The sequence below is a fragment of the Scardinius erythrophthalmus genome, assembly GCF_964197995.2.
Source record: "Scardinius erythrophthalmus genome assembly, chromosome: 9".
Taxonomy (NCBI): Eukaryota; Metazoa; Chordata; class Actinopteri; order Cypriniformes; family Leuciscidae; genus Scardinius; species Scardinius erythrophthalmus.
The window spans coordinates 39,993,705-40,007,996 of record NC_138229.1 but is presented as its reverse complement, the minus strand read 5'-3'; the positions used below and the strand labels follow the sequence as shown (position 1 = coordinate 40,007,996).

Genomic DNA, 14,292 nt, shown 5'->3' with positions numbered 1-14,292 from the left:
CTAAAATGTTGGTCATTTCTATACATTTTCCAGACCTGGAAATAACATTTGTAAAATTGCTTGTTTTTTTTTTTCTTCAGGTTTTTCATGACTATGAAGGACAGAAGTATGTGCCATTCATGACCATTTAGTGCAAAAGAAATTTTACCTTGAAGGACTGAACAAACGTCCACAGCAGAATCCGTATTGTGTAGCCTTGTCTCAACAGTTTAATGAGTCTAGCTGCCCGGAAAAGCTTTAGAAAACTCATATTGATGGTGTTCACGGACTAAATCGAAAGAGAGAGGAAAGCAATTGTGTACTTGTGACAAAGGTTACTTGATAGACAATTTATCTTGTTTTAATGATTTTTAGAAAACAAGTTAAAAAGAGGGGGGCCAGAGCTAACAAACCATAGAAGGGGCCCAGAAACCCTAGCGATGGCAGTGTTATTTGATTCATATTCAGACCCATACATGTGAAATATTCCTACCTGTAAATCTACCACAATTTCAGTTATACTGCCCAGCACAGTGATAAAATCAAAGATGTTCCACGTATCACGGAAATAGTTCTGTGAGTGAAAACAATGAAAACATTAAACAAGTAAATCAATTTAAATACATTATAGATGTATTCTCCTTTGAAGGACACTCATTAACATCAATGTTATGTCATTAAACTCACTATGAATCCAAAGGCCATGATCTTTAAGATGCATTCCAGAGAGAACAGCACAGTGAACGCTGTGTTGAGGTGCTTCAGGACAATGTCGTAGGCAGCTGGCGCAGAGTGGTACTGAAAAGTGTTAAGGTTATCAAATCAGAAATGCTGTATACACCTCCAAAGATTATATTTCAGATATTTCAGCAAGTTCAAGACCATTTAATGGGCATTCAAGTTTTTTCATTTTTCATAAAATAAATTCAAATAAAATATTACAATTATATAGCTTCATTTTTTTTTTCAATTAACATAATTCTTTCCAAGTTATTGCATTTTGAAAGTTATACCTTCATCATGAGCACTACTGTGTTGAGTGCAATCATGACTAGAACCGTGTACTCGAATGATGGTGACACCACAAAGTGCCACAATCGGTACTGGAGGGTCTGCCTGTTCTGAGGCATGTATCTTGTTAGGGGTTTTGCACTGATAGTAAAGTCAATGCATGCCCGCTGAAAGAGTGAGATAAGAAAGCAGTGAAGGAACATGCTGGTTAGTACTGCAGATTGGAAACTCATCAGAATAGCTTTATTTATAGTGTTTATTCATTATTATTGTGTTACTATCATTTAATGATGCTAAATGGCAGTTAATAAAACCTAGCAACATGAAATATATATATATACAGTATATATATATATATATATATATATATATATATATATATATATATATATATATATATATATACAGTATATATATATAAAAAGCTTGATTAATAATCCAGTCTACTGGATATTGAGGTCATATATTTGGCTTTTTACTCACTGCATATAGCATTCATTCATTGTATATGAATGTATATTCACCTCATTTTTCTCCAAGTTGCACTCCTCCATCATTTTGTCACCCTGCTCCTGGAATGTGATTATGATGAGAGCAACAAAGATGTTGACAAAAAAGAAAGGAAAAACCACAAAGTATACGACGTAGAAAATGGACATCTCCATTCGGTTTCCTCTGCTTGGGCCATGGTCTTCTTCAGTGACATCCACGGAGTGTTGAAGAACTCTGTAGAAAGCAGGGATATGAACAAATAATGGATTCATCCAATGAATTCAGCCAAGTCATCTTTTACCATTCATAATTTCAGCAATATTATTGATTTGATTGAACTGACACTATCGGATGAGAACTGAGCTGGATGATGATATCAGCTGAATTGAACTCAATTCCATAATTGAGAAAATGTACACAGTTCTTGAACCAAACTAATCTACCCTGAACTGCCTTCAGTTAAAGAAATGGCACTATTGACGTTTTAGAGCTGTTTTACTATAGAATTTAATTCTGTTTGCATTGCTGATCATTATTTTCATGTTTATCACTATAAAGCTGTATTGTATAAAGCGCCATATAAATAAAGGTGACTTGACCTGACTTGATTTACTTACTGAATATGTTGCCTCTTTTCCCAAATCGTGGCTCCATTCTCATTAAATAAACATACACATAACCCGACGCGTAACATATTGATGAACACGGACAGAACACCGGATACAAATTAGAAGTCTAAAACGAGAATTTTTAAAGAGAAATGTCAGAGGAGCTTGAGTTTGTTACCCAGCCCTATTTGTTTGAACCATGAGATGTGTCTACTCTCACCTAAGCTTACACTACTCCTACATCTTATGTCATGTGTCAGGTCAGAGGTCACTCTTCCACCGGAATTCGTACGGCCATTACCGGAAGCCAGTGATTATAGTTTATAAAGTTATAAATATGGATATTTTTCTTACAAAAACACATCACTTCACTTCAGAAGGCCTTTATTAATCCCCTGGAGCCATATGGATTACTTTTATGATGGATGGATTAACTTTTTTTGAGCTTTAAAAACTCTTATTTTCTTATTTTTGGATTTTATATTTTTCAATATAACTCAGATTGTGTTTGGTTGAAATAAGAATGTCATATACACCTAGGATGGCTTTAAGGGTGAGTCAATTATGGGATCATTTTCAATTTTGGGTGAACTAACCCTTTAACTAGTTTTCTATAATGTAATGCCAAGGTAATGTAACACAAAATATAGTTTTATAAATGTGCATAAAATTTCTTTAAAAATTTAAATATAAAAAAGTTAATAACTGTCAAAACATGAAATCACAGTCTGTAAAAGAGTCAAATCTGCATCATTAAATCTCTTCCTGCTTCTTCATAGACATGCTACTCAACCCAAACTGAATTAATCAATGACAGCCCACATTATCTTCCCTGCCTTTTCAAACACTGATTCTTTACATCGGCTATTAAATAAAAATCTCTCCACCATGGATCCTAAATGTACGTTCGTTTCGGCTGTAACCCTGTAACATACGAATCGTAACAAACAGAGATGTCATGCCCCATTCTGGTTCTAAACTGATGTTTTCCAACAGGTCAAAAATGCAGACTATACTTCAGAAGTTAACTGTGAACTGCTATCTGACACAAAATCTTCAAGCCACCCATAATACACGACTAAACAATTTGGCTGGCTAATCACAGGGACCAATTTGCACGTCAATAATTACCATAATTGGAGAAAATCGTTGTATTAAAATAAGATCTGTTATGAAATCCACTCAAAGAAGGGACTTGCAAAACTTGCTAAGGTTTTAGCAGATATGCGAGCATTTATCCAGACTCCACACACAGTTTATTATTGGACCATTAGCAGCATCACGGCTCTCATAACTGCACGACCTTGAAGAAATGTTTCTTTCGGAGGCCAATGTTTCTGAGCTTTCTGAATCTACTTCATAAATCAAATGATGGAATTAAATCATTTAAAGAACAGATAAATCTTAAAAAATTAAGATAGGGACTTGCTTGCCTTTGCTACAACTACAGTTCTCTATTACTCACATCCAAAATCTTAAAAAATTACATAGTAGAAGCAAACTGTGCTTTGAGTCGATCAGATGCTTGGGTGACTTCGTTCCCCTCGAGATTGCTTCTATTTAAAGTAGTTTGCCAACAAAATCTCATGGCAATTCATAACCATTTTATGTTTTGAAGAATTGGTGGATAATTTATATGATTTCTAACAATCTCATCCGTATGTTTTTGTATGATCTGCTTGCGTCCCAGTGATGGTAGGTTTGAAGGTGGGGTTAGGGGTGGACCTTCATGCTTACTATTTTCTGATAATCATGCATTTCTGTACGATTCACATTCATTTGAATTCGTGCAAAATCATAACCTCATAACAGTTATTCTTTCCTGTGAGATCAGGTTGTAGTTTGCAAGTAGGTTATTTTCAAGCATCTTGGAGAAGTTGCCACAGATCTTCTTGGATTCTCTTCATGTAACCCTGGACTGGTTTGATGATGATGAGATCATATCTCCATGTGGGCCAAACCATCTGTTCTATGACTACTTTTGTTCATCCAAAAATTTCACTTATAATATTTGCAATTGCAATGTTTGGAAATCTACAATTGATATTTCCTAATAGCGACACTAAAGAAAAAAAAACATAAATAACTTTCTTAAAATAAATGTTTTTGTGAAGCACCTAAGACTTTTGCACAGCACATTTACTCAGAAAAATTCTGGACAAGTTCTGGTAACTGTTAAGGGATTTTGTTCATTCAACACTGCCAAAGCTTTCACAATGTGACAGCTATTATGTTTGAAGAGAAGCCCAGCTCTTTCATGTTTGACATTTGCTGACGTTTCCGGCATTTTTGGATTCGATTTGCTCTCACACACAAGGTTCTCTGGCAAATTGAGCCCAACGGAATCAAAGCCCAGTGCTTCGTTGTTATGGCTTTCAGTCCTCTGATTTTGGATAGTTTAATGAGCAGTAAAACCTTGTTAACATATTAATTTATTTAAAATGAATTTGAATAGAATATGGTACATGGTAATTTCGTTCACCATCATGTCTTTAATAAGCAGACAGTCATGCATAAAGAAAGGCATTGTCTATATGTGTATAAAACTATAGAACTAAACAACTTTTAAAAACTAAAAACTTATCTTGCATCTCATGCAAATCTCATCCGTATTCACCTATATTCATATGTACATCCCCATTCTCCAGCTCTACCGTAACAGATCATTTTCAGGGCAACCTGTCTGACACCAAAACATAGAGAGCTAGATCTACACTGACACAAATTTCCTTGGCAGGTGTGCTACTAGTACTCGAGAAGTCATCAAAATAGCCCAGCACTGACAGGACTCTCCAGAAAAGTCCCCATCCTTCTCAGATCTCCTCCATGTGCAGAACAATCTTGGGAGCTGACCAAAACTGCATCACATGTTGCCAAATGCTCAGTCTTGATGCTCCGTAAGGTACAGTAAGAAACATCCAGAGATTCATACAGCCCTACTTCTCCAAGCCACTGAGTGTGACCTGATATATTAACATGCTTATGGAGAGTCTCGAAACCATCAAGCAGTTTCAGCCTAATAGCAAGGCAAACAGAGCTACTGATTTTAAATTATAATAAATGATGCAGAGGGTGAAGATTTGATGTAAAAAAATTTTTAAATTAAATCACCAATATACAAAGCCCTGTGCGATGTATAAATAAATGGACTTACTGTGGCCAGCCCTCTCCCGTGGACACAGTGAAGAGTGTAAGAAGAGCCCAGAGGACATTATCATAGTGGAACTCGTGTCTCCTCCACTCCCTCTTCTTCACCTCCTTCCTGTCCCTCGCATAGTCAATGTAGTAGCCCCTACACAACACAAAACAATTAAAAACAGGGGCAAACAAGCAAACCAAGAAAATGTAACTGAAAAGTTACTGACCATTGTACAGCTTTACCAGAATTTCCCTGTATTTTCTGTACTTTTGAAATACAATAGTTTGATTTACTCTGTAGAAATATTGTAAATAAAAACTTCCCAATCCAGAGAGACTATGTATTTAAACTATTACTCTGCAAAAATCTTAAAGTTTTAGTCTTCTTGGTTCGCAAATTATCGGTTTGGAAATGGTTTTAAAACTACATTAAAGGGTTACTTCACCTCTGGGAAGATGAATGTGTATTTAAAATAGGTCATTTAAGTAGAAGAAATGTGAAGAAATTTTTGAATTTGGAGCTTTCTAGACTGAGAAAAGCCAGAAAATGTATTTTTGGCTTATGTGGATGAAAGACAACAACTCCCAGAATGCACTTGCTTTGCTGCCTTAGGAGGCCACGCCTACCGGTAAAAGTGTACAGTTGAAAACAACAACAAGGCTAGCTAGTCTACGTGATGAGTTTGCCAGGGATTTACAGATCGGCCAAAATGTCCGGGATTCGGCTTTTGCGTTCTACAGTCACCATTCATCATGTTTACTGTGGCGAGCAGGACGAGGCTGACGGCCGCGGGAGAACGGCGCGAGGCCGGTGGCGTCATTACTGAGACGCGCCGGGTCTCGCATCTCTCACGGAGGAGCGGGAATTTTCTTAGCAAGGGTAAAACGCACATCAACCGATCACTTGTTTAGCGTTCATGTAAACACTACAGTCAGATTCACCGATCGGAATTAATTCAGTTAGATTGAAACGAGAGGTGTGCATGTAAACAATGAATGGCGACCGCAGAACGCAAAAGCCGAATCCCGGACATTTTGGACGATCTCGACGGCCGGACAAGTCCGGGAAAAAGAGGATGGTAACCCCTACTACTCAGCTTTCTCCTACTATTCAGCTTTCTCCACAGAACAAGAGCCTGCTAGCTTAGCTTCCAAAGAAAGAGGGCTGACACTGTGTGTACATTCTGTGAGTGAGATCCCACCCTCTATGGGCGGGCTGAAAACATGCGGAACAACGCCATCTACTGGCTGTAGTCTTTAGCCTCTGGCCAGAAAATCCTCCGATGACGCAAAATGACGATTTTTGCGTCATCGGAGGATTTTTTCCAGACAAAAAATACAAAAATCTCTTGTCTCAGGGGGATATGAGGGTGGAAAGCATGGTAATTCGAAAATACTACAGGTTTTCTACTAATACAAAGCTTAATGCTAAATCCTGAAGTATCCCTTTAATGGTAATATATATATATATATATATATATATATATATATATATATATATATATATATATATATATATATATATATATATATGGGGGCAGTGCCTCCTCAAAAAAAATGGATAAAACAACGTAAATATTACAAAATGTGACATTAAAAAGGGTATAAATCACTTGTTTTTCTACAGGAACACTGTCACCAGCAGGTGAAGTTGCAGCGGGACGCCGCGTCTCTCTTGCCTTCCCTGAGACCATTGACTTTTAACAGATCCACTAATGCATACTACATAGTACTACTACTAAGTACTAAAGATGCTTGCCATAAAGGGGTTGAATAATTTTGAGACTGTAGAAGTCATTAAAAGTAGCATTTTAGTTGAATTTGGGGAAACCACTCGAAACATTTGTTGAGCTATTTCAATTACTTTTGTTTGATTTGTTAATTAACAGCTGAAAGTCTGTCAATTTTGCCAATAAACCTGAATGGGGGTTGAATTTCGATTACAACTGTATATTAGCCTCATCTCCAAATTAAGTGTAAGTGTTGTATAATTTGAATCCCACACTCATACAACTATTTAGGGAATAGAAGGTAAATCGTTGGTAAATAGTTATCACAGTAAGCCAAGATTTTTTTTTTTCAGTTAGTTTTTCTACAGTCTACCTACAATGTTAGTAAGGATATCTTGCACTAAAATAGTCATAAATTAGCTTGTTGTGAACATTGTCCACCCTCTTTCTTAAAATATATGGCATATGTCTGCACTTACTGGCATTCTTTCTGGGTGCCCATTGAGCCGTCAGTACAGTAAAAGAACTTTCCCTTAAAGAGCTGCACTGCAATGACAGCAAAGATGAACATGAAGAGCTTGTACACGATGAGAATGTTGAGGACGTTCTTCAGGGATGTGACCACACAATCGAACACAGCCTGCATGACACAAAAAATTCAAACAGAAGAAATAATTATCATATTACACATCCCTTCCTCAACAGGTCTTCAAACAGGAATACAAAATGAGGCGAGTTTCATATGCCACTTTTTGCCATGTACGGTATAACAAATGATGAGTTACATGCAGTATAACAAAACAATAAACACCACCATTTATTTTACTTATTTTTACAAATGTCTACCTAAAGCCTTTGAATTTATGTGGAGTTATTCAATTAGTATAATGTGTATCATGATGAACACTGCACACAGCATTGCAGGCACTTTTATTTGCAAGTAATACTTTTTGTTTTTTGATTTCATGTGGTTAATCTACATACAGCTAATGAGATTTGCATCAGATATGGGGAAACTGTCTGTCTGAGCAAGTGATCTACTGTTGTATCAATGTTCATCACATATAAAGACTCCTGAAGATAGATTAGTGACAATGTTACACCATTATGTAACATGTTACACCTCATTTCAAATCACCACTGCACACCACTGGTTTAAGGGTGGACCTTACATTATTTAAAAAATAAATAAATACATTCACAGACGAATACTATCATAAAAAAATTGCCACTGCGTAAAATAGTTTTTCTCATGAAATAAGATTGGGAATTAAGTGCACATGACCAGTAACTTCATATGTCTCTGTCATCCCTATCCCCAAAGATCTCCCATCACTAATTCAATTATGGTTTAGTTAAATGGTCTGATGATAATTCTGATAATTCTGGCTCTGCATATTGATTTAAAATGAAAAATGTCAAGTGCTGCATGTTATATTTAGTCTACTTTTAATTATTCACAGAGGGATTACTCATATTTGGACAGCAGAGCGTCCTAATGAATGAATTAATTAAATGTGTTTTTGTGAGACTGTTTCAAAGGAATATTCTTGGAATATTTCTTGACTAGAGTGTGTAAGTGTTTGAAATACATAACATATATAGACTATATACTAAACATTAGTTTATTGCCCCAGCAAAATTAGACTGTAGAATAAACAGACTTAAAATTAGCTTAACTTACAGCATAGCATTTTTTATTATAGATAATTATAGATCAAGGTGGTACAGTACATGTACTTATTGTAATTTAAACCATGACAACTTATGAATAGAAATAGTTTTAGCATGTTATTGAATATGGCAATGTTACTGTATTTGTTCTTGACGGAGTAGATGTGCTACTCTGCTGATCTTGATTATTTCTCCTGCCATTAGATACATAGACATGGTGCTGTGAGCATGTAAGATATCCTGCTGCATAAATAGACATGCTTAAATCCAGACAGGTGGAGCTGGGGGAGGTGGAGGGACTCGCATAGCCCACAGCAGGACTAGCCTACAGCAAACAATGGACCAGACTATTTAAATACTGAGCAAGAAATCTCATTGGCTGCAGGTACAGCAGAGGCCAATCAGCTTGTGCCATGCGATAATGATGTGGTCGCTTGCATAATGCATGTAAAGGACCTATCAGTCTGCCATCTAGAGTTTCATGACTGAACTAGATATATCTGCAGCTTGGACATCTACAAAGGGGGACAGGAACTCCAAAAGAGGGACTTAACCTGAACCCTTTGGAGGTCCCACCCCATCTGAACAAACACCAGTCCTACAGATATTTCAGTGTGGTAGGCAAACTGAAAAAAGGCGGGATGGAGAGGGATGGAAAGCATGCTGATCTAAACATATCTAAAATGTGAAAGAGCAGATACCTTAAGCTTTGGAAGTCTTTTGATGGTCTTGAGAGGGCGGAGAACTCTGAGAACCCTCAAGGACTTAATGGTCTTTATGTCTCTGCCTTTGTTGTTTCTGTGATTAACAAAACATATTAAACTATTTTAATATTTATTATTTAAAACATTTTTAAAAAGAAAGAAAAAATGCCCACACAACAAGTATTACGGCTGTCAATAAATAAAACATTTATATATAATGTATTGCAATTAATCACATATATTAGTCCCCAAATCAAAAATACAACTTTTATATAAGTAAAAGCTCTTTTAAAAAATGTACTAAAAAATTATGAAAATTCATATCAGTAACGCCAACATGTTGAGATCACATGACCAGCTGAATACTACTCACTATATCTTGCTAACCCTATGTTAATGGATGCTTTTGCTCATAAAAAGTAATCTTTGTTTGCTGTGAATTGGATACTGAAAGTTGAATTGGTAACTGAAAGATTTGCATTATTCTGCATCCATGCCGCTACGTGTCAGTAAAAGCCGACTGACATATCGTCAACATATCAGACAAAAAGCTAAGAACACTCATAGATATCATATAAAGGCTAGATGTCTTAAGGCGGAGTCACTTCCGGCATCACCGGCGGCCATCTTACCACAGGGCTCTGTGAATTAAGGTGAGTGATCAGCATGCACACAAATCCTCTTATCTCGGTGAAATCTTGACGGATTTACAAACGGTTTGGTTTCTTACAAACGTCATTACCGTGGCTATAATTCTTTCATATGGAAGTCCATTTGTATAATTTTTCATATGTATGCAGTTTCATAGCTACATCTCTGACGTTTATAACAAACCAAACCGTTTGAAAATCGGTAGAAAATTGAGCAAGTTATGGTTATTTAAAAGTACATGCACCATGTTACGAGTGAGCGAGCACCCTGTCGTAAGATGGCCGCCGTGTGAGGACGTCGACCTCCATTGGCCAGCAGCGCGGACGAGACATCTAGCCTTTATATGATATCTATGAGTACACTGATAAGATGGTGCCATTTTAAAATCAGTGTTTGAAAAATGACTAATTCTTTCAAAAACATGAAGGAGGAATATTTCTTATTATGAAATTTACTAATGCGCAAGAGGTCATGATTAATTGCATACGTTGTTTTTAAATAATGAATCACACTAAATTAACAAGTTAAATCGATAGCCGTAATACATAATGCATAACCTAAGAATATCCATGTATGGCTGATATACTGAGAGAATGAATGACATTTTTTTCATTAGTACTTGCAAACATGGATCAGACATCACTATATTAACACACAAACAAACACCCACACAAATAAATGACTGGTGGCATCCGAATGTATATTTAAATGGACAGACAATGAGACAAATGAGAAGCATTTGCTGTTACCCCATTAAATTCCTGGCAGCCACAGAGACACAATCCAAAACAATAACAGAGAAGCATTAAAAGAGAAAGAACACATGAATATCTCAAGTGTGTGTAAAGCCATTAAATAATCAAGCTGAAGTGCCTGAGCTCAACCAGAGCATATTTATGAAAGTCTGGAATATCATTTTACAGAAATATTTCCTTAAATAACAACACAAACAAATATGCTATTTTTATATAAGGTAAAATGACCCTTAACATTTTTTAGAAATTGTGAGAAATCTTATTATCTGCTAATAATTTTTTTTTTTTTTTTTTTTACATATGTCTAATGCTTGGCAGTTTTCAGATCATATCAATAAGATACCTCATAATAAATGATCTCTGATGTGGACAGCATGAATTTAGGACTTCTCTAAATTGTTTCCCATTTAGACTCATTAAATTAGGACACCACCATTCAACTGAAGATAATATATATTTGAGATCATATTTCACATATATTCTTCAAAATGGCTATCATAAATCAGAAAGTAACTATATATGTGTGAAATTTGTATGTGTACCATTATAGAATATATTAGCAAACATCAAGCATACAAGAGCAGTAACCAACCACTGTGGACTTATAGAACTTAAATGAAGGGTATCCAAAGTACAGCCCACGGGCCCATAGCCCTCTCTGAATCAGCCCGCAAGATGCTTTAAAAATAGAACAGGATTTGGCCTGCTATTAAGAAAGCATATGAAATGTTTAGACTGCATTTGGATGTTGATATCTCATATAGCCAAATCTCTTAACACACCACCTCCACTAGTGCAGTTGCCACCAGCTTCTTCTACTGTCCGAGGTCCACTGATGAAGTTGCACACAAAAAGATTGAAGAGACTCTTTGGCTTATCATACATATACTGTACTCTTTTTTACATACTATACCCTACAATTAGCATAGAACATTTGGTATTAAATGATGACTATACCTGTTTAGCCTGCATAAACTACAAAAGTTAGTAAGTGTGGTCCTCTGGACTCCAACCTTCCCAATCTATCAAATAACACATACACCCACAGCCCAGTCTTTACTTCCTATTCTCGGTCTAGTACTGTTGTTAACAGAAGCCTAAATGTGTGGGCACATTTAACTTTGTTTCGAATTTTCATGGGGAAAATTCAGTAATTTCAGAATCCTCGCAAATGGGAATTTCAGGTGAGGGCGAAAGATTTTGCAGTGGATTCACTGGTCATGTAGTAGACCAACATAAAGCTGTTTATTTTAATGCATCCCTACACTATTAACCGTAGAAAATGAACCTTTTGCTAATGTGACTGCACTGTAAGAATGGACGGGTTTGAGTAAAAAATAAAGACTTTGATGCTGATGGTCATTAATGACTAGAGTGGCCTAATCTGGGCAGAATATTTGCAGAATTATCCACTGAGACCTGAAAATAAAACGACTAATCAACCACATTCACTCACAATTAATATATCCAAATATAGAAGTTCACCTACTTGCCTATATCGGTAAGACTTTAGAATACAGTTCCGTTATTAATTAATAACTTGTGTGTATTGGGCCATATAATCTGTGGAAGAGAACTGAATTAGGGATTACTCGCTGTCCGAGAGGCGGCTTTCTGTGTGCGTGAATACTTCACTTATTGCATTTAACAACATTAAGCATTTCACACTAATGTAACAGTCATGTGTCCAGTCTGCTCTCTGCTGTCTGCTTCAACCTAAAACTTGGACTTTTTGTAATTTTTTGGAATATTAAAATCATGCAGTTATCGCAAGCCGTTGCGAAATGCATATCACAATATGTACATTTGTGATAATTTGCTGTATTGTACAGCCCCAAATGTTTCTAAAGCAAAATTATTACAGGTTAATATTATCATCAGAAATCTGAATTTATGCAAAAAACTTGTCACACAAGGAAGATGGATATCACTTGAATACTTACGTCAATGCAAAGGCAATTAGAGCTCCAACCACCACAATAAAGTCTAGAATGTTCCACAAGTCCCGGAAATATGATCCATCATGAAGAATGAGGCCCTGGTCAATCATCTGTAGAAAATGGCATATTACAATATTATAGAGAATATAGAGTACTGTATATAATTTTCGGTATAAGTAAAATTCTATGTATGTTTACCTATATATCTATATATACAAAAAATATATAATTGAAATTACATATCACATTTGTCTCTGTGTTGTCCCTAGACTTGAAAAAGTATTAGGGGAGAAGCCTGCACCTTTTTAGTTAATCATAAAGGCTAACTGCCTGTCAATCATTTGGAGTTTCAGTTTACTGAAATCGGGTTAGGTGAAATGTCTTTGCAGGGCTGGGTTTTGGAAGAGGGCATGTCATGAAGTTATCAAAATTCCTTACACCACCTTTAATATAACAGTTATTTAAATCATGACTGAAGTAAGAAAGCAGATACCTTTATAATCATCTCAAATGTGAAAACGCCAGTGAAAACATAATCAAAGTAACGGAGAACCTGCAAACACAGTAAACAACGCTGTAACTTTTATTTCCATTTTTGTGTCAAAAGACAAGACAAGAATCGCCATGCTGATTTAATGTGCCCCTTTTATGCTTTTTAGAAAATGACCTTTCATGCAGTGTATAATATAACTGTTTGTGAATGTAGAGGTTTAAAAAAGTTTTAAAGATTAAAGTGTATGACAAATAAAGTTGTTGTCTCCTAAAAGAAAGAATCGCATTCGAACTGCTGAAACGAGTCGTCAGCAATTTCAGTATCACTTCCATCGTTACTGTTCGTATCATTGTGTATCAAGCACCGAGGAAGCCTCCAGAGATTCAGATATGGTAAAAGACGTTTCGTTTACGACCAAACAGAGCAGAGTAGACCAATCACAACAGACTGGGTCATCTGACCAATCAGAGCAGAGTAGACCAATCACAACAGACTGGGCCATCCGACCAATCAGAACAGAGTAGACCAATCACAATAGACTGGACATCTGGGCACGTTCAAGCTCAAACCATAGATATCATATAAAGGCTAGATGGCTCAAGGCGGAGTCACTTCCGGCATCACCGGCGGCCATCTTAGGACAGGGCTCTGTGAATTAAGGTGAGTGAGCAGCACGCACACAAATCCTCTTATCTCGCTGAAATCTGGACGGATTTACAAACGGTTTGGTTTCTTACAAACGTTATTAACGTGGCTATAATTCTGAATGCTTAAACATTTTGAACATAATTATTCATATGTATGCAGTATAATAGCTACATCTCTGATGTTTATAACAAACCAAACCGTTTGAAAATCGGTAGAAAATTGAGCAAGTTATGGTTATTTAAAAGTACATGCACCATGTTATGAGTGAGCGAGCACCCTGTCGTAAGATGGCCGCCGTGTGCGGATGTCGAGCTCCATTGGCCAGCAGCGCGGACGAGCCATCTAGCCTTTATTTGATATCTATGGCTCAAACCGGTGCGCAACGTTTTGCTACGGTTTCCGGGTTGAACGACGTGTTTCCTGGAAATGGTGCGCAACGGGGTTTGAGATAAATTTTCTCTTGTTTGGT

At 36.5% G+C, this 14,292-nt stretch overlaps 1 protein-coding gene across 1 annotated transcript in view; it reads right to left on the bottom strand.

Annotated features, from left to right (window-relative positions):
• cacna1eb (calcium channel, voltage-dependent, R type, alpha 1E subunit b) overlaps positions 1-14,292 on the bottom strand; it is a gene marked incomplete at both ends in the record, with an annotated part of 102,127 nt that overhangs the window by 23,050 nt on the left and 64,785 nt on the right. The window contains 10 exons of the mRNA XM_081373572.1: positions 149-268; positions 473-553; positions 667-777; positions 993-1,157; positions 1,515-1,716; positions 5,245-5,382; positions 7,438-7,598; positions 9,334-9,430; positions 12,686-12,792; positions 13,176-13,235. Coding sequence (XP_081229698.1) covers positions 149-268; positions 473-553; positions 667-777; positions 993-1,157; positions 1,515-1,716; positions 5,245-5,382; positions 7,438-7,598; positions 9,334-9,430; positions 12,686-12,792; positions 13,176-13,235 — 1,242 coding nt within the window. The remainder of the gene's footprint in view (positions 1-148; positions 269-472; positions 554-666; positions 778-992; positions 1,158-1,514; positions 1,717-5,244; positions 5,383-7,437; positions 7,599-9,333; positions 9,431-12,685; positions 12,793-13,175; positions 13,236-14,292) is intronic.